This window comes from Apostichopus japonicus, chromosome 18, assembly GCF_037975245.1.
Source record: "Apostichopus japonicus isolate 1M-3 chromosome 18, ASM3797524v1, whole genome shotgun sequence".
Taxonomy (NCBI): domain Eukaryota; kingdom Metazoa; phylum Echinodermata; class Holothuroidea; order Aspidochirotida; family Stichopodidae; genus Apostichopus; species Apostichopus japonicus.
Window position 1 is genome coordinate 1,409,769 of NC_092578.1, and position 18,428 is coordinate 1,428,196.

The window sequence follows — 18,428 nt, forward strand, 5'->3', positions numbered from 1 at the left end:
CACAGTTACTACCATCTCGACAAGATGACAAAATTCAGAAAGTTGTCGTTTTGACGAGATATCGGATCTCGTCAATGCATCAATTTTCTGCAAATTGACGAGTTGCACACTTACTACGTATACCATCTCGATAAGATGACAAAATTCAGAAAATTGATGCATTGACGAGATCCGGAATGCAATAGTCTTCTTGTACTTAATAAGACAGATCCACATACCAAGTATGAAGTTAATCCACCATTAACTTATTGAGTTTCCATGTTTACAAGCAAGAGTGACACACATATACGCCATCACCATCACATAGATTCCTTTTTCCTCTCGGCAAGCAAGGGCGTAGGAACCGGGGGCTGGGGGCGCCAGCCCCCCAGTGAAAAATATGGGGGGGGCGGAAGTATCATTCTGCCCCCCCCCCGCTCCGCAAGTCAGAAAACCCCTTTTTCATTTCCAAATGAGAAAAAAATCTCACTTGGAGCACCAAATTACATTTAAGGTCAGGTGAAAATGAAAAATTCTTTACAAAATGGAGTGGGAGTTGAAGTGTGCTATATTGCACCAAATTGCATCTGAGGCCACCTGGGAATGCAAAAAAATTCCAAAGGGGAGGGGACACCCCCTCCCCTTAGACCCCTCCCCCAGGCCGGACATCAGTCTTCAGCCCCCCCCCCCACTCAAAAGTACCTTCCTACGCCACTGTCGGCAAGGAATCAAAAACAGCCAGGAGTGTCTTCTGTACAATGACCAGGTGAAGGGGAGGGGGGAGGGGTTGCATGAAGGGGCATGCTGGTATTTTGCCTAGGTAATGTTTGTCCTAACAATATTTGCAAGCAATGCCATACATTAGTTACTGCCACTATGAATAATCAAGTCATCGATTTTGACTATACCTCTCATCATTTGAATTTCTAACTTGAAACGTTATCAAGATGTCCAATTTTGAGCCAAAAAAGAAAAAAAAACGAAACAAGAATTTTGTCATAAAACGTTGTTACGTTAGGATGAAAATGTTAAATTTCCATGTAAACATTGCAAATTAACAGCCCAGTTCAATACTAAACCTATCATAGTGCTTTTTCTCTAATATAACATGTATGGCTTTGTGTCAAGCAGGACTTTTCCTGCCAAAAATACCCCTTATCCAAAGAAAAGTTTCCCATAGAGGAGGGGAACCCTTCCCTAAAACTTGGGCTTAGGTTGGTTATCAATTGAGTGCAGTGAAGATGAAATGAGGGTAAAGGAACTCTGCTCTTACTCTTATGCCACCGACTTGTGTGTCTTTTCCTCGTGAGAGGACACTCATGGTCAGCTAAAGCTGAACTCCAATCAAGTTGAACACCTCCCTCAATTTTTTTTGAGAAAGTGATCAGTGTTGGATGGAGAAAATGCTCCAGTCATGTGGGAGAGACTACACTGTTAGATATCATGAGTGTCTGTGAATGGGGGAATGCAAGTAAACAAAAGGGTAATCCAAAAACACTAAGTCCATTACTTAACAGGGAATCTGCGCTTTATTCAGCCACAAATTCCTAGCATATGGCCAAAACCAGAATTATGCCACTAAACATTCTGAACAACAGAAAAATTTGAATGGATATTTTATCATTTTTTCCCCTGTTCACTACAGGACCATCTCATTGTGAGATACTCTATTGGCTATTTCGACACAATGACTAAACAGAGTTTGAGAGATTGTTAGTTTGTCTGCTGGGAGAGTGCATGGTAATATCTGACCTGTGTCCGGAGAGTGCATGGTAATATCTGACACTGTGTCCATAACGAATGGTTTCAGTAAATCCTAGAGAAGAACATTCCTATGAGTTTGGAGTTGAGATTTTTGAAGACCTGTAGTGAGAATCCAGTCCATACTCATTATCACCTTAAGAAGACTCCAAGCATTCTCCCAGGCCTCTGTCTTACTGGTCACAGAATCAAGCACTATCCCTGGTTTATGAATATTCATAGAGGATCCAGACAGTCTATCAGTCACAAATCCAGTCTGCTTCTCACAATTGGTCTTACCAGGTCTGACTAACACACTGGAAAAGTGATCCTGAGGTAAGCTGTGATGAATGCTGGCTTGATGAGCACTCTTTTGGTCGTCTAAAGAAATTAAACTTTGATCTCTGCTTGTTTGGACATCTGGACCAGCATTTATGGAATGAGTTGTATCATTCGTTTGATGAACTGCTTTGCAGTCTGAACGACTGGCTCTATCAGTCTCAGATAACAGACTAGATGTGTCAGTCTTCATGTAGTGATCCACACTTGAACTGCTCTCTGTTCTACCAGCACAAATATTACAATTAGGAACTGATAGACTGACTCCATCAGTACGACTGAAACCATCAGTACTAAGAGGCATGCTTTGTGTCCTGGCTTTGGCTTTATGACAGCCAGTTTTTGCCTCCTGCTCCTCAATCTCTTGAAAACCACTAGTAGAAGTTGGAGCTATGTCAGTGAGAGAGTTCTGGCTGGTCAATAATGTAGAGTTAATTTCCACGGTTGTTTTCACCACTTTGTCCGGGGTCCAATTTTTGTCTTGACGGGATGAAAACAGGGTTTCTATTACAGCCTCAGTGTCCAAATATGAGGCTGATACAAAATTCCTGATGGCAGTCTTGATGTCAAACTTTGACAAATTGCCTTGATTTGAAACTAACCAAATTATGAATTCTTCCAACCCCTCCTGGAATGCTTCGAGTACTCTCGTTTCTTCCAAAACTTTACGAGAACCTTTCGGCTGACCCAGTGAGACTGTGAAAACAAGGATGAATAAGACAAATAAAATCGACCAATGCTTCAGAAAACAGTGAATAGGATGGACAGATCTGGTCTGGAGGGTCGTTTGGATAGTAAAACAATCTGGGTAATATATAAGCTTTAATACACTACAGCTTAGGATGCAATTTCATTGGAATGTACACAGTGAAAAATAATTTCTCTCCTGCGTGATTATGGCATTCTGGGCTGTAACTGAATCTGTCCCGTTTAAATTTTAAATACTCATGAAATTTGAGTTTCATAAGTTGTAATTATGTCCTTCATTTTTACACTAATGAATGTTTAGTTATCAGAGCAGGATAATGGAGGATATGTATGAGAGAGGCACTGGATATTCCAGGTGATGCTATAATTATAATTAATCATAATATAATTAATCATAATTAATTAATTATAATTAAGTATAATATAATTATAATTAATAACTATAATTAATCAGTAAGGATTGCCATTACTTTCAACAGAGCTATATGCAGCAGCATGAATGTTTATTGTTGGTAGAGTAGAGGGTTTACAGGCTCAGATCCAGGGGATGGGGGAGGGGGAGATGGGGGGTAATTTGCTGACTGGGGCCTTACCTTTATGTTCTTCTAATTTTCTTAATACTTTTAGTTCTGTTATTGCGCCTCCCAAACAAACGTATCGCATCTTCAATAAATCTCTCAACTTGTGATAACTTGACCAAAATTTTACTCTCTGTTCCTCTACATGAGGGTTACTTGGTCCACAGATTACCACTGTCTGAAATAATGGAACATAAATGAAAAACCAAAATAGATATATTATCACCATAAACTTAATCCAAAACAATTCACATATGTAGACGATGTGACCTTAATAAAGAAGTACTTGGATGATCATTGTAACCTAAAACTGAAAGAAGATGAATTATGTTATGCTTAAGACTAACAGATGACTCAAGCAATGGAATTGAAAAATCTAAAGTAACTTACAAAATGACAGAAAGCTGAAACAGTTGAATACAAACAGTTTACACCTTCTTTATCACACTAGACAAAACAATCACCAAGTATATTGATGCAATGTGAAACTGAATGGCTCCTGTCCTGACTTCATACAACACAGGGGAGTTACATCGGTTTTCAACAAGGGAGTTTTCTCAACTGCCTTATTCGGTATAAAGGGTCAAATATATTTTCAAACAATGATATAATGATCCCTGACCTTTGATCTTAAATTCTTAAACTACCCAACCACCCACTATTCAAATATTGTTATGAGCAACATTGATCCCCGATCCAGACAATCATGTACAAGGGTCAGAGTTTGAGTAGTTTCAAACAATTACCTATAATGTCCACTTAACGACCTTTGACTCTGACCTGAATCAGGAAGACAAAGTAGGGCAATGTTTGAATCCAATGGGTGTGAGTCTGTGCTGTAGAAAGCCATTACTAAAGCTACCAATTTTCCTTGCTCGATAAACCATAAATTTGTGAAGATTTTTTTTTTCCCGTAGAGAGTAATACTGTTGAACTTGGCTAAATGCAGGAAACTTACTGACAAATGACTTGGCTCGATTTAAAATTTAGAATATCTCGTTAATTTATCTGATTAATGACAACAATGTAGTAAAAGCTATTACATACATGCAGGCTGTTAATTCCTGTTATTTTGATGAAGGCTGTTTGTTGGGTTTGAAGCTTTCTGACCACAGAATGCCAGCCTGCCTCCCAACAATCTATGTGGAGATTGTCACAAATATCATGCTGTGGACAAAAAAACAAAGACAATGATAATCCTGATAATTATACTGATAGGGGGACACAATAAAGGACTGCTTATGATAATGGGGAGGGTGTTGGGGGAGGAGGGGGGCTAACAAGGCCTACTATACATGGCTTTGTGTGGTGAACATTTGTTTTATTTGTACAGTGAATGTTTACATGTCACATTTGCAATCATGTATGTCAAAGGTCATTCTTCAAGTAGGGGAAAGATTCTTTTATTATACTGCCCTCATGCTGTCATTTATATCAGGTATTCTGATTTAAGTCTTTTTTATTATCTTGTAATGGGTGTAAGAAACAGGGCAAGTTTAACCCCTATAAAATTTAGGGCAAATGTTGGCAGCAATGTACAAGCCTTGAAAGATAACCAATTACAACTAATCACCTCTAAAGTAAGGTGCACCTCAGTCACACAAATTAGGACATTATCCTTCTGCCCCCCCCCCTACTTCTCACTAAAACTTATTTTGTTTTCCCCACAAAGTAGAGGGGTAACGCTCAAACTATATCACCCTCCTCTTTTTCTTCATACCTAGATTAGGAATGTTTCATACCTGAGTAATACATGTAAAATATACATTGATATGTGTATTTGTGACTGCACTCAAATACTCCAAGGCACTAAAAGGTACTGACGAGACAACCAGGATATCATTAGCCAAGCAGTAATCACATAGCTGAGTATCCACATGACCTTTGACCAGAATCATTGAAACTTTCAGCTGCAAAGAGATTAAACTTGATTAGACCTTGTATCAGTATAGTCAGTGGTTTAATATCTATTATATTTATTACACTAACAAGAATCATCAGTTCTGTGACCTGATGTATTGGTCCTAGCAGGATCTTGATCCTCTGAATAAGATCCTTCTAGGATCGACATGTCATTCCATCTAACTACAATGGTGTTTTGCAGTAGATAAGCAGTTTGTTAACAGTTCATTTCACTCTCTCTCATGTACTGTTATTATAAAAGTGCTACATTCTAATATTAGGGCAAAGGTGGCCACCCTTTAAATAGTAGAACAACATAGAGTTACTCATTAAGAATGTCTGGTAAAGAAAATTGAACAATGATTTGAAGGAACAAAACTTTCAAATAGTGCAAAAATCTCTTCCCATAATGGCCAGTTACACATCAATCCCTCTGACGACTTTAAAAGAAAAACTTCCCACTCTCTGGAACAAATTCATTTATTTAATGTAAATAGCTTCTTTAATAATCGTCTTCTTCGTAGTCTTCATCATACTTTGTTCTGATTCGATACAAGAAATGTTTATCCTACCTCCTGCAAGATTTGCTTAATGTTATCCAGCCATGATGAGTGACTGTCCCTTGCACTCTGTGAAAGGCTATCTGTGACAAGCTTTACTTCCATTGGGCCTTTGAAACCTGGATGTTTGAATCCAGGTGTCAAATCTCCATTGATTAACTGTGAATCAAACATAAAAATTGAAACCTAGAATACATATACAGAGCACCATGGGATATGTAAATGCACATCTTAACAGACAATGGGGCATTGCACCTTTTGCGATATGTTATGCTTTGCAAAGAAGGAGAAGGATCTAAATACTAAATATTCTAATTTTACATATCCTTCTACCAAACACGCTATAGTGGGTAAAAGTTGTTTCTTAAATTTGACATTATTTCTGTCACTGTATTTTAGCCAAAAATGCAACAATTTATCTGTTCAATGGCACAGTGGTATTAGACATGGTTGAATAATTACAGGAAAGATGAAATTATTCAGACCTCTTCTATTTCAAGATATCATCACCATTTGCTGGAAATGTTTTGTCATTTGTAACCTGTTCCACCAAACAATTCAAAGTTGCACATTTAAAGTACATATCATTGATTTTGTCCATTAACTTACCACTGCTCTCAAAGAGTTGCATCTAAGAGAACTCACAAGAGGAATCTGGTCTACCTCACATCTTAGCACCAACCCATCTATGATGGTGGAATCCTCTACAGAAGGACCAAGGACCTGGCAAACAAAAGGATCTCCATGGTGACTGCTAAAAAACAAGGAAAGCAAGATACTTATCCATGTGTAAAATGCAAGAAAAACATCATAACACAAAGTTATAAGCTAAAAAAACAAAAATTAGGGAAATACTACATAGCAACAGCTAGACTAGATAAGTATAAACCATCAGTACTCCCTCCACCCCCCTCTTCCCCTCCCCTACCACAGGCATTACACTTTCATACTGCACAAATTGTTCATGCCACATTTAATAAATTAAACTCCTTCATTGTTAATGTCAGCTGAATCAAACAATGAGGTGAGTTTAGTTTTGTCCAAATATATCATTTTCTTCTTAAACAATGAAATAAATTTCACAGCTTGGTTTCTCTATCTGTTCTCACAACAAACCTGTTTTATAATTTTGCATCTAAAAAGGTACAGGGAAATCGAATAAAATCACATTTAAAATGTATAAAAACAAATAAATCAAACAAGACAATTCATCCATTAAATGTTATAATGTCTTAAAATCTGACATTTGTTGGTTTAAAATCAGTGACCAAATCATCCAATAAATCAATGAATAAATGAATAAAAGATATTGTTTATTTACTTATCCTGCAACTGCTTTAAGCAGATCTGCTTGGCTAAATTCATTGAAGACTTCGCACCATGAGATAAACTACCACTGGTAAACAGAAAGAAATATGTATCAAATTGTGGTCAATTCATTACAATTTTAACAAGCAATCTTACACGATTCTTTGCTACTTTCGATAAAATTTCATTACTTTCCAGTTAGAATTTACATTTCCTCTATAAAATGTTTCCAGATGAATTGAGTAACAAACCAGGTATTTACCATCTTGAGTTAAAAAAAAAAAACAGTCTGAGCAACAAACCATGTTTTTGCTTCTTTTTGTAAAAACCACCCAATTTTAACTTCTATTTTCTTGTTAGAGTAACCTTCAAGGAAGAGCAAATTATCAAAGGGACAACAGCAAACATTCTTAAAATTCAGCTCTGCTCTGTTCACAGACAGCACCACAACTAATTGGAACTTACCAAAGATTCAGAAATGCTTGAACTCTCTCATCATCAATATCCTCATCAGTTGGACTGAGAGAATGTCTTGAAGAACTAGCAACAGAGTGAAAATGTTGAATACCTTTGTTGCTGCATGAGATGGGTTGATGAAGTGTTTGTTCTCCTACTCTCTCAGGAGATATTTCTCCTGGCTTCATTTCTACTTGAACTTTACCATTTCTCTCCATCTCTCTTAACTCATCATCACATTTCACACTTGGCAGAACAAACAACCCTTTATCCCTGGGTGACTGAACAGGACTTGAAGGATGTGTTACGTTTGAGGAGAGATACATATTGCTCAATCTACCTTCAGAAGAAGAGTTTGCAACCATTGCTCTGGGAGGTAAAATGGAGGATGAAGTCATAGGTTCTCCGTGGTTACCATGGTAACTTCCTCTATCATTCTCAGTCATTCTGTCATCATCATCAAAGGTCAGTCTATCTTGTAAATTTTCTGACTTCCCATTTGCAGGTTTGTAACGAGCTTTGTTTCCATTAGTTTTTAAACAACTCCTGTTATCTTCATCGAAAATTCCACCAGAAGTTGTCCGAGTAGTTTGAAAGTGTCTGCTATTCCTGAGTATCATTTGTATGGATGGAGCTTTGGGTTTCATTGATTTCACATCAACATTCAAGCTGCTTAATCGTGTTTCCAAATTTTCATCATTATTTCCTAATTCTACAGGAAGTAGGTGCTTTGTCATATTTTGATTGTGCTCCAGTAATAAGTTTCGTGTGTGTCTAGTCCCTGATGTAAGATTAATTTTGGTCTGTTCTTCTGATGCAACCATCTGATCATAAGATTGGACGTCAGAGATGGAATATTTATCATTTGACATTCCTTGCTCTGTTGTCAAATTATCATCTTCTGCAGAAAGGGCTAACTTTCTTCCTGTCAATGACATCCTTTCTCCTAAACCATTATCATCATCTTCATAATATCTGCCATTGTCACTTCTGGTCTTTTTTGCATCCTCCATAATTCCACAAGTTCCTGAGACTTGGAGCAAGTCTAGAGAAGCTTTGTTGCTAGGAGATGCATCATCCACTCTTATGCCATTTGTTTCTTTCAGGCTTGAGATACCAGAGTCACCAATAGAATCCTCAAAATACCAACCAACCTCATCATCGCTGTTCATTGCTACTGATTCATGGATGACTTCCGACAAGTTTACAGAATTCCCTTTGTCAATCCTGTTGCTTGCTATTGCATCATCTCTTTCAGTTTGCCTAACGGAATCACTCTCATCTCCATCCCTATCGAAAAACCAACTTAAATCATCCTCAGAATAATTCACATCGATTTTTGAATCCTCTGACGACTCCAAGTTTTTTGTGCTGAACTCCAAACTAAGGTCGACTGGGCCTACTTTGCAGTCATCTGCTCCAAGCAAAGATCTTTGTTCCACCTGATTTTGTTGGATCATTTCTTTGGTTTGAGAGCTTTCTGTTCCAAACAATTGTGGTCTTTTATTTGTTGTCTCTAAGGTTTCTATAATATCTGAACAATCGATGGCTTCTTCCTTACAGGCATCTACACACACATGCATGATGCTATCCCCCAGAGAATGAATGGTTTCTACTGATATTCCCTGTCAAGAGAAAATTAAAAACAGTAGTGTAGTAAATTTGTGAACAAAGACATTTTTTAATATTATTAATTGTATCTGAGACATTAGTAATTGGTTAATTTCTCAAATCAACAGCCATAGGAAAAAAGAAAGATCAGAAGAAAGGTAACATTGCCCCAATGTACGCTAAAAGACTAGAAATTGTCGCCAATTACTACAATTAAATCACTGCTGTTAAATCCTCCTCCAGATTACCAAGTACTAACATTTGGAGCCAACTTAAATGATCTTTAAGTGACATCATTTAGAGATGGTTTGGTATTGCGTGTTAATTTAAAACAGATATGTAAAAACACTGGTACATAATTAGATTTGGCATTTCTCTAGCTAAATTAATTTGATGATTGCATGTAAGTAATTGTCCCCAAATAAATCATCCAACTTGCAGTAATTCATTAAACATCGGGAAAACGAATATTTGATTTAAACAATGAAAGGGTTTTATGACTTCTAACCTTCACCCAAAAAACACCCCAAAAAAAGCCATGATTTATCTTTCTTTAACTAATGCGGTACAGCCTCATATACCAGCTAAACACCTACTTCGTCCAGCAGTGACTGTATGGCGTTTGCCCAGGTGCCAGCCATGCAAACTAATGTGGTGCAGCCAGAGCCTATTCGTTTGGAATGATTCAAGCAAGCATCCCTAAGAAGATGGCCAACTGGATGCTATAGAAAAGGAAAACCAAAAATAAGGAATTTATGTTAAGCTGATTATTACTTAAGTCAAAACCTAGGTTTAAGAAATGAAAATATTTACTTCTAAACTAAAACAAACACAGATTGATTAAATAAACACTTTTAATTAACAACTACTATTATCGGCATGCTTCTAAACTTTCAAGCAATGAACCCATCTTAAATAAATGCTACTTACTTCTATATCCAGCAACGATAATAACTTTTGGGTAGAAAAGGCGGCCTCACAACCATCATCTTCTGTGATAAATTTAATACTAAGATGAGAAAACAGAGTCGTGTAAAGAAGTTAACATCAGTAATCTATTCTTTCTTGGTATACTTGTTGGTTTACTTTTGAAAACAATGTGTTATTAAATTCAGAAGAAAAGGTGCAAATATGAGAAAAATGTTGCAGAAACAAGAAACTTTTTGGGGGACATAGCCCTATTAGTCTACCATAGTGTAACGATTGTATGTACTGTGAGACTGAAATATATGGAACGCGAAAAGGACCACAACATATGATGATGTTAATGATGATCTAATTTTATACGATCATGTACTGTAAACTTACGATCATGTACTAGAAATACACCATCATGTATTAAAAATTTACGATCATGTACCAAACATATACGATCATGTACTAAAAGTATACGATCATGTTCTAAACATATACGATCATGTACTACAAACGTACGATGTACATCAAAACAAATACGATCATGTACTAATAATGTTATGTTCAAAAAAAGTGGCGTCTGCATACGCGTATGTATATTCATATGTGGTGTATGCATACGAGTATGGATATTCAGTTTAAACTCATTAAGAACCATTAGGGGCGGGGCTTCAGTATCAACTTTGATATTCCTAGGGACACTTATATATGGATATGCATACGCGTATTCAAACGACAATAATGGATATTCATACGCCACTTTTTTTTAACTTTTTTTAAGTTTTCAGTACATGATCGTATATGTTTTGATGTACATCTTACGTTTTTAGTACATCATCGCATGTTTTGATGTACATCTTAGTTTTTAGTACATCATCGTATATGTTTAGTACATCATCGTAAGTTTTTTAGTACATGAACGTATAAAATTAGATCATCATTAACATCATCATATGTTGTGGTCCTTTTCGCGTTCCATAGAAATACATGTGTTGTAACCTAACAAATTAACTAATGAAATACATTAAAAATAGCATATTGTTATTAGCAAATTTATAATTTCCAACAAATACAAAGACATTATCTATTAGGAATAAAAAATAAAAGAAATTGTATGACTAATTTGTAAAAAAATTGGCCTACCTTCTTTCTGGTCCCAGAAATCTTTTGCAAGCAACAGCTTAAGAAATTAAGAAAGAAAAGTTATAATTACTCTCAGTAACTCTTTACTTTATTACGTTATGAAAGGAAAGGGTTATGTTTTGATAATTAGTAATTACTGTAGGTTATCCAGATATAATCATCAGATATTATTATTTCTATTACTTATTGTAAAATGTTGTAAGTTTTGTATAATCATGTTTTTTATTCAAAAAAAAATAAAAAATGTATTTAATATTAATATTGTTAAAAAGTGATAACTATTTACTTAATCTCTGCTAACTTATCAGTTGATAACATAATTAGAGATGGCAAATCTAATAAGCACAAAAATTTAATCCTAAGCATTATATTTTAGAAAATATAAAGTAGTTATGGTGAAAATTTTGGAAAAGTTCATCAAGAATTTATATTCAGACCATCTTGCAACCTGATATAATCGAAACGATTAGGTAGAATAATGCAATGTATACCTGTCTATGATACCTTACTGCAAGAATGGTTGAGAAGTGTTTTACCCTAAGTTACATTCTTACCGATGGAATGTACAGCTTGTAGCCCAGAACAGCATTTTGCGGTGGTGGGTTCCCAGTATGTCATTATTTTAAAGCACTATATAACTGTCTCATGTCAAAAGCACTCAGCAAAAAAGAAGAAGATCATCCTGAAAAAGAAAAGGAAACATCAGGAAAGAGAGGTACAAGGTAATTCCCACTTTCAAGCAAAAGAGTAGATTGAGTCAATTTAACTGTGGCATACAAGATCTATTTCCTCTCCTTTAGTGCCTTGCAGTGTGGGAGGTGATGTAGGATTCTAGGAAATTACAAATTGGTATATATTTAGGCAGTTTATACTACTACTAGTAGTACTAGCACTAGTGCTATATGAATAATTGGTTTATTTGCAAGACTGCTTGATGAACAGAGGTGAAAGAAAGTACTGTAAGCAAATACAAACTACTGAAAGTAGACTGGGGCATTCACTTACATAGTTACATCTGCTACCAAATTAACCAATACAATCACCTGACACCTAGCCTATATACTTCCACAACTTAATATTTCGCACAACTGGTGACGAGATGTGCGATCGAATTTGCAGATGGGACTAGGCTAGCCTAAAAATAAATTAGTGCCTAGGCTTAGTATTCGATAGAGAAGTTACAAATTTTACCGTACTCAGGTATGGGATGTGATAACGATGCTTATAAAAGAAATCGACACCTATGTTTTAATTTGGTCCATATGTTCAATTATATATCCTTCACCGATGGCGATCAATTCTGTTGATTTCTTCACCGCTATAGTTCTGCATGCACCTGCTGACACTGATCTGTACACTAGTGTACAGATCAGTGCCTGCTGATCATGAATTGGATTTGTTTACAAACAAGGAATTTGTTCGTTGGTGATATTGCACAATACATGCTGCTAAGAATAGCTGCATGTTTTTAAACGTTTATATCTCAGTAATATATTTTCAATATTGATCACAAATACTTCATTAAGAAGTAAAATTAAGACATTATAGTAACTTTTAAGACATTTATATTGCTAAAAAATGGTTTTTAGTATTTTTAAACTCGAACTTTAAAGTGCAAAATTCTCCTTCTGGCTATATTTTCAAAATGGCAGCCTCCATGATCAATACATACCGCAATGGGACTGTGAGATGCAAAAGAATCATTCGATGTTTACCTCATTTTAAACATCATTTTCTGAATTCAGCGGGAGAAACCAAAGCAATGTCATATGAAATCAAGAATCAGAAGAATTATTCTGGTAGATGTGGGGTCGTTTTTTCATTAGACAATTTGTATGGCTCCGTTTTCTGTCGCAGATTTGATACTATATATGCTGCTCTTGTTGGGCCTAAGCATAGAATTGATTCTACAAAATGTTCCTCCGCCGCAACATGTACAAGGCAAAAACATACAGCGGGACACCAGAATTTGATAGTAATTGCCATTGACTCTTGGTTGAATAAACCACTTAGACCAGGTGTTTGTGTTCGTACTCAAGGGAATGGATGTAAATGTCTGTCGAATTTTGATCAACAGCCCAATTCAAAAACCACTAGCAACAGAAGTGGAAATACCTTAAAAGTTATAGGTAAGGATCATGCAACCTAACTTTAATAGAGTATCCAGCATTGAAGGGTTAATTTAATTCATTTTATACCAATCTTAATGACACATTTGTGTAGAAAGTGTGTTATTACTGACAAAGGTTGCTTTTACTCATGAACAAATTAGGCTAATAATTGTACTGTATCAAATGTTAGTAACTAATGTTTATACAATTAAATGAGTGAAGATGATTGTTGAGTGGAAAATATGAGTTCAAATCCCCTCAAGTAAGTTTATTTTAGACATAATAGTGAAATGTGCAGCTGCAAGCTACTGTATGCAGTTAGAATTTGGACTATAGGTCATGTGTTTGGTTTGAAAAATCCTGTCTTGAATATTTATTTTCTCAACTTCCTTTTAATGCTTACACTTATTTTCCATTTAACAAAGCTTTGAATCACTTCTACAGAACCCTAGCTCAATATTCCTTTACTGCACTATTTCTAAGAAGATCTACTCATTTGTAAATTTTCTGTACATTTGTACCTTCAGGTATTGGCCCAGTTTTCATTGAAAATAACTTATAATAGGACATATAAATGATGTCCTTTCATTTTGCTCATCATATGCTGCTTCTATTCTTTGTATTCTGTGCAGACAGTAAATTGTTTCCTAATCATGAACAATTACACAGGATGGCAGTTGATGTTTTCATTATCCCTACTAATAAAGTAACATATTTAGGTTTTTATTCTTCTATATATATTGATTTTCAGGGATATTTGCTGCATTATTTTTCAAAAAGGAAAAAGAAGAAGAAAGTGTCGAATCACTAGTTGCAAAAGCTGTAGCATCTGAGCAGAAAGGACACATGGATAAAGCTGAGGACTTTTATCATCTAGCAATTGAGTTGGCAAAACAAGAAAACAGAACTGATAAAGTAGTCTACATTTATGATATGGTATGTTTTTCTATTTATTTTCTTTTAAGGTCCTATGGACTGAAGAAAAAATATTGTGTGTGTGTTTTACTGTGCTATTTTGACCGACTGAATCAACACTGTTCACTTTGTTAATATATGATGGTATCATTTCTTTCCCCAGACATCAGGGTAAATGTAAATGATAAAACTTTTGGTAGTCATAGTAAATATAACTTAGCAATACAATACCTGCTTCATTTTGCTTTAAACTTTAGTCCCATGGTACAAAGAGCCCAGTAAAACCAACTTTACTGATTTACTTGATCAACTTTCATAACTTTGATACCAAGATAGATATCAAACACATAAGCCCTCATTTTCTATGCTTATTCATATTGTACATACACTACATTTAATTCTTTTATTTTATTTACCTTCAGATGGCAAATTTCAACCTGAAAATCAGCAAGTATTTGAAAGCAGAGCAGCTCTTTAAAGAAACTATTAAGCTACTTCTGGAGGCAGGGTTCAAGCAGCATGACCCCGCAGTCCTTGAAATATCTCTTAAACTAGCTGGTATATACGATCTACAGTACAGGTATAGTACAACAGTGTTCATTTTAATTTTGCTTTTCATAACCAGATCACAAAATTGATGCAAACTGGTATCTAAACTACTTCTTGAGGCAGGCTTACCCAAGCACGACCTAGTCGTCCTTGAGATATCTCTTAAACTAGGGAGTATATATATATGATCTTTTTGTCTGTTTACGAACTGGCATGCAATAATATAAAGTGAAGCGGTGTTTTGAAAGTATGGTGATGTACGTTGGTGGCAAAATGATACTGTTAATTTGTGGTTAAGAAGCCATGATTTCCTTATTATTAATGTGCTTGAATATTCATCAGAGAGTCTGCCCAATCATGTTTTAATTAATGCAGATTTGTTTTAGTTAAATCAGGGGTGGGCATGAAATTGATTTTGTTGATTACAGCAATAGTTGTACCCAATCTCCCGGGTTGCAACATTTGGGTTGTACTTACTGTGGTGCAAATATTAAAATGTTACATAATATTGGAAGTCATAAATTTATTAGAAAAATTGTACATTTGTATTGTTGACCTGTTATGATGAATACTCTATCACAATTAGGCCCTGAGCTTAAACTCCCAAAGGTATACATGTTTCATGTTTTTCTTGCTAAAATGATTCTGGTACTATTATAGTAGGGGCAGCAGATACTTGCCCGCAGGTTGCCATCTTTGAGTCATACTGTCAGTGTTGTAGTCACATTTTTAGTAATTATACAGAATTTGTTTTACTTGCAAGGTACACAGAGGCAGAAGCAGGATTTCAGTTTTGTCTTTCTAAAGCGGAGGAAGGTTTGAAGATATTTAAGGAGAATGGTGAGGAAGATATCGAACAGGAGATGAATCTGTACGCCATGCTCGGCGTCAGCTTGGATGCTTATGGTAAATTCATGTTGAAGAGGAAACATTATGATGTTGCAGAAGATGCTTACATCAGAGCAATCAAGATTTGTGAGAATGAGCTGGCAGATAAAGGAAAACCACATCCACAGGTAGGTAACACTACAGAGTGTCATGGTCGTATAGTAGAAACCGCACTTATAGTGTCACACAATATTAAAATGTGGAAATACGAACACTTGAAACCCTTGGTAGCAGAAATTCAGATATTTATGGATCCTTATGTTAGATCATGCACTTTCTATGTTACAAACGGACCAGACCAGAATAGTATCCACTTTTTTCTGGTTCCTTTACTTCCATCTGCAATTCCCTATATTTACCGTTTACTGTATTTGATACCATCTATATTTATCCTATCTTGTTCAAAATGTAAACAATGGAAGGTAGCAAATACACTTGATTGATTGATCATGTGATGTCAACACAGATATATTTAGGAAATGTTGTAAAACAGAAGACTTGTTTTGTGCATCTATGTTAGTACTAAATACTAAAGTGAATACTTATAGTAAACTGTTATAGCACTACAGAATGTTTGGTGAACCTTGCAGGAACAAGGAGTCAGCTCTTGGAAAACCAACCAGAAGATTTTGTCTCAAGTAGATAATGTGAAAAGCTCCTATTGAAATAGAGATTAAGTTAAAGGGAGGGAAGACTCGCGCACAAAGAAACGTCTGATGCCGGTAATCTGACCTAGTTTTGAATGAGGTGTAACAGAAGTGTTAGACACCACCATCGATCCCAGAAAATACACACACAGCTTGCTACCTTCGGTAATTAGACACTAGTGTACAGTCAATGCATACAGCTACGGTCAATACCCACAACACATTGTACATAGCAGCGATGGACATCTCAGGTCAAGATAAAAAATAACAAGGTATCACGTTTCATTACTGTCTGCATTTTGTAGCGACAAGATAAAAACTTCACTTGCAAGCTACGGAAATTAACTTTTTCAGAGGGCGGCACGCGGTTTGGGGCAAGTCTTCAATGCCTTTAAATATTGGTTTAACTTAACATGCTATTACATAGCAATTCACTACATTAAAGAACAGAAAGAATGAAATTAGGATTACATCATTACAGAACAGGCGAAGGACAGAGCTTAGCTATAAATGCCAGCAATGTTTTCTTGTTTGTTTTCAATTTCTCTTATTTCTGTGTTGCAGACGGCAACTCTCCTAAACGATCTTGGAACGGTTTATGAACAGAAGAAGAATTATAAGAAAGCTATGGAGATGGTTTGTAGAGCTGAGAAACTGGCACAGGATTCTCCAGATAATTTAGCCGTGATATTGTGCAATAAAGCTTCTTTGCTTCTCAGGAATGGTAAGAAACTGAGTAGCTGTTGATAGAAGTCTGTTTGTTGATGTGGTACTCTCTTTATATCACTAAAAGATACAACAGAGATTCAACTACTTCTGTGCAGTCTCCTGATCTTAGTAATAACCTACTTTTCACAAGAGTGTAGAGGACGGGGAGGGGGGGGGCAGGAGGTTCATATGAGAGAAAAGGGGAAGGAAAGTGAATATCCAAATACATTGTGGTGTCAAAAACTGTTGCTTAGATTCACATTTTTATGACAGTTGTGCTGAACCAGCCATGCTGCATTTTCTCAGCTCACAGGTCTTATTCCATCTTGGGCTGACCTTTGAACCTTTGAAAGTGTCTTGGTTATTATGACTGGTGAGTGATGACATGCAATGTGTTCTACTTAGGTCTTTCTCTCTACGTTTAAATTTTATGATATTTTGTTGTTTTACTGACAAGTATCAATTATTAATCTTTCTTTTATGATCTGCAGGTGACAGAGAGGAAGCAACTGCTCTCTTTCGACGAGCATTACGATTGGCCGAAAAATCACAAGATGATGATACCATCATATTTGTACGGATTGCCATGTCCAAGCTCGCAGCTCCTCTCAGAAAAACAGATTAGAATACTAAAATTAATGCCAGTGATGAAAGGAACAAAAAGAAATAAGTCGTTGGTGCAAAAAAGTCCATTATACGATTTTAGTTTCCGCTTAAGCCATTGTTGCTTACATGTACCTCAGTTGCTATGGCAACTATTTTTCAAGAATCTCAGGTAGTTTAACAATGAGATTTGTTCTCATATTATCTACATCTACTCTTCTCCAGGTGAGGAGTGTCTAGTGTACTGAGCGACAAATCAATGGTGGAGCTGCATTAATCTGTTTGGGTCTGTGTGACTGTTATCTATTTCTCTAAAAAGACGGAAAAGAAAAAAAAGGGTTAGAATAATGATAATGGATTGGTCTACTTCAAATGCAATACCACCAGACTCCCAGAAGGAACCAAAGTGTTAGTTTCTTGTCCTTAACATTTACCATGATATGCCTTCTAGTAGAATCTCTGCATAACTAATCTAGTTTTTGGTCAACAGTGGTAACATTGTGACACACCTTGGCCTGTCCACCCTATATTCACCCCTCTCCACCCCCTACAGCACCCCCTCCCCCCCCCCCCCTTGCCAAAGTACTTAACTAATAAAGCAAAGCACGAACTGTTTAGGCAATCAGTCTATCTGTACCAAATATTGTCAAAATCTGAACAGAGTTTGTTGTATTTTTAAATTCAAAACCTTGCCAAGAGTGAACATATTATTTTGTTATTATTTGGAACTGTAAAAGAAATGATAATGAAATAATAAAAATGTTGATA

At 36.0% G+C, this 18,428-nt stretch overlaps 2 protein-coding genes across 7 annotated transcripts; one reads left to right on the top strand and one right to left on the bottom strand.

Moving 5' to 3' along the window:
- Positions 1 to 1,594: 1,594 nt before the first annotated feature.
- LOC139958530 (uncharacterized) lies at positions 1,595 to 12,663 on the bottom strand. 6 transcript variants are annotated; one of them, XM_071955652.1, is made up of 15 exons: positions 12,616 to 12,663; positions 12,431 to 12,575; positions 11,794 to 11,921; positions 11,240 to 11,276; positions 10,112 to 10,190; positions 9,778 to 9,903; positions 7,580 to 9,195; positions 7,128 to 7,202; positions 6,416 to 6,560; positions 5,819 to 5,965; positions 5,087 to 5,254; positions 4,392 to 4,511; positions 3,360 to 3,522; positions 1,764 to 2,754; positions 1,595 to 1,731 (listed from the first exon to the last, which is right to left on the bottom strand). In XM_071955652.1, exons 3-14 carry the CDS (start codon positions 11,855 to 11,857, stop codon positions 1,796 to 1,798), a joined length of 3,699 nt encoding a protein of 1,232 aa, XP_071811753.1. In that variant the 5' UTR covers positions 11,858 to 11,921; positions 12,431 to 12,575; positions 12,616 to 12,663; the 3' UTR covers positions 1,595 to 1,731; positions 1,764 to 1,795. The 6 variants fall into 6 exon arrangements, with proteins under 6 accessions (XP_071811753.1, XP_071811752.1, XP_071811756.1 ...); XM_071955651.1 differs by having other exon boundaries at positions 1,595 to 2,754; positions 12,436 to 12,575; XM_071955655.1 differs by having other exon boundaries at positions 1,595 to 2,754; positions 6,416 to 6,557.
- Positions 12,664 to 12,859: 196 nt separating this feature from the next.
- Positions 12,860 to 18,338, top strand: LOC139958532 (tetratricopeptide repeat protein 19, mitochondrial-like). The gene is made up of 6 exons (XM_071955657.1): positions 12,860 to 13,368; positions 14,102 to 14,286; positions 14,688 to 14,845; positions 15,578 to 15,830; positions 16,914 to 17,073; positions 17,549 to 18,338. Exons 1-6 carry the CDS (start codon positions 12,885 to 12,887, stop codon positions 17,680 to 17,682), a joined length of 1,374 nt encoding a protein of 457 aa, XP_071811758.1. The 5' UTR covers positions 12,860 to 12,884; the 3' UTR covers positions 17,683 to 18,338.
- The last annotated feature ends 90 nt before the right edge of the window (positions 18,339 to 18,428 follow it).

Excerpts from the sequence above, each read along its gene's own strand:
- LOC139958530 (XM_071955651.1), bottom strand. The coding sequence starts at position 11,857 with ATGACATACTGGGAACCCACCACCGCAAAATGCTGTTCTGGGCTACAA. Across the intron at positions 10,191-11,239 it reads TTTCTGGGACCAGAAAGAAG|TATTAAATTTATCACAGAAG; the intron begins GTAGGCCAATTT and ends TTCTCATCTTAG. Across the intron at positions 4,512-5,086 it reads ATTTTACATGTATTACTCAG|CATGATATTTGTGACAATCT; the intron begins GTATGAAACATT and ends TTTTGTCCACAG.
- LOC139958532 (XM_071955657.1), top strand. The coding sequence starts at position 12,885 with ATGGCAGCCTCCATGATCAATACATACCGCAATGGGACTGTGAGATGC. Across the intron at positions 13,369-14,101 it reads AAATACCTTAAAAGTTATAG|GGATATTTGCTGCATTATTT; the intron begins GTAAGGATCATG and ends ATTGATTTTCAG. Across the intron at positions 14,287-14,687 it reads TAGTCTACATTTATGATATG|ATGGCAAATTTCAACCTGAA; the intron begins GTATGTTTTTCT and ends ATTTACCTTCAG.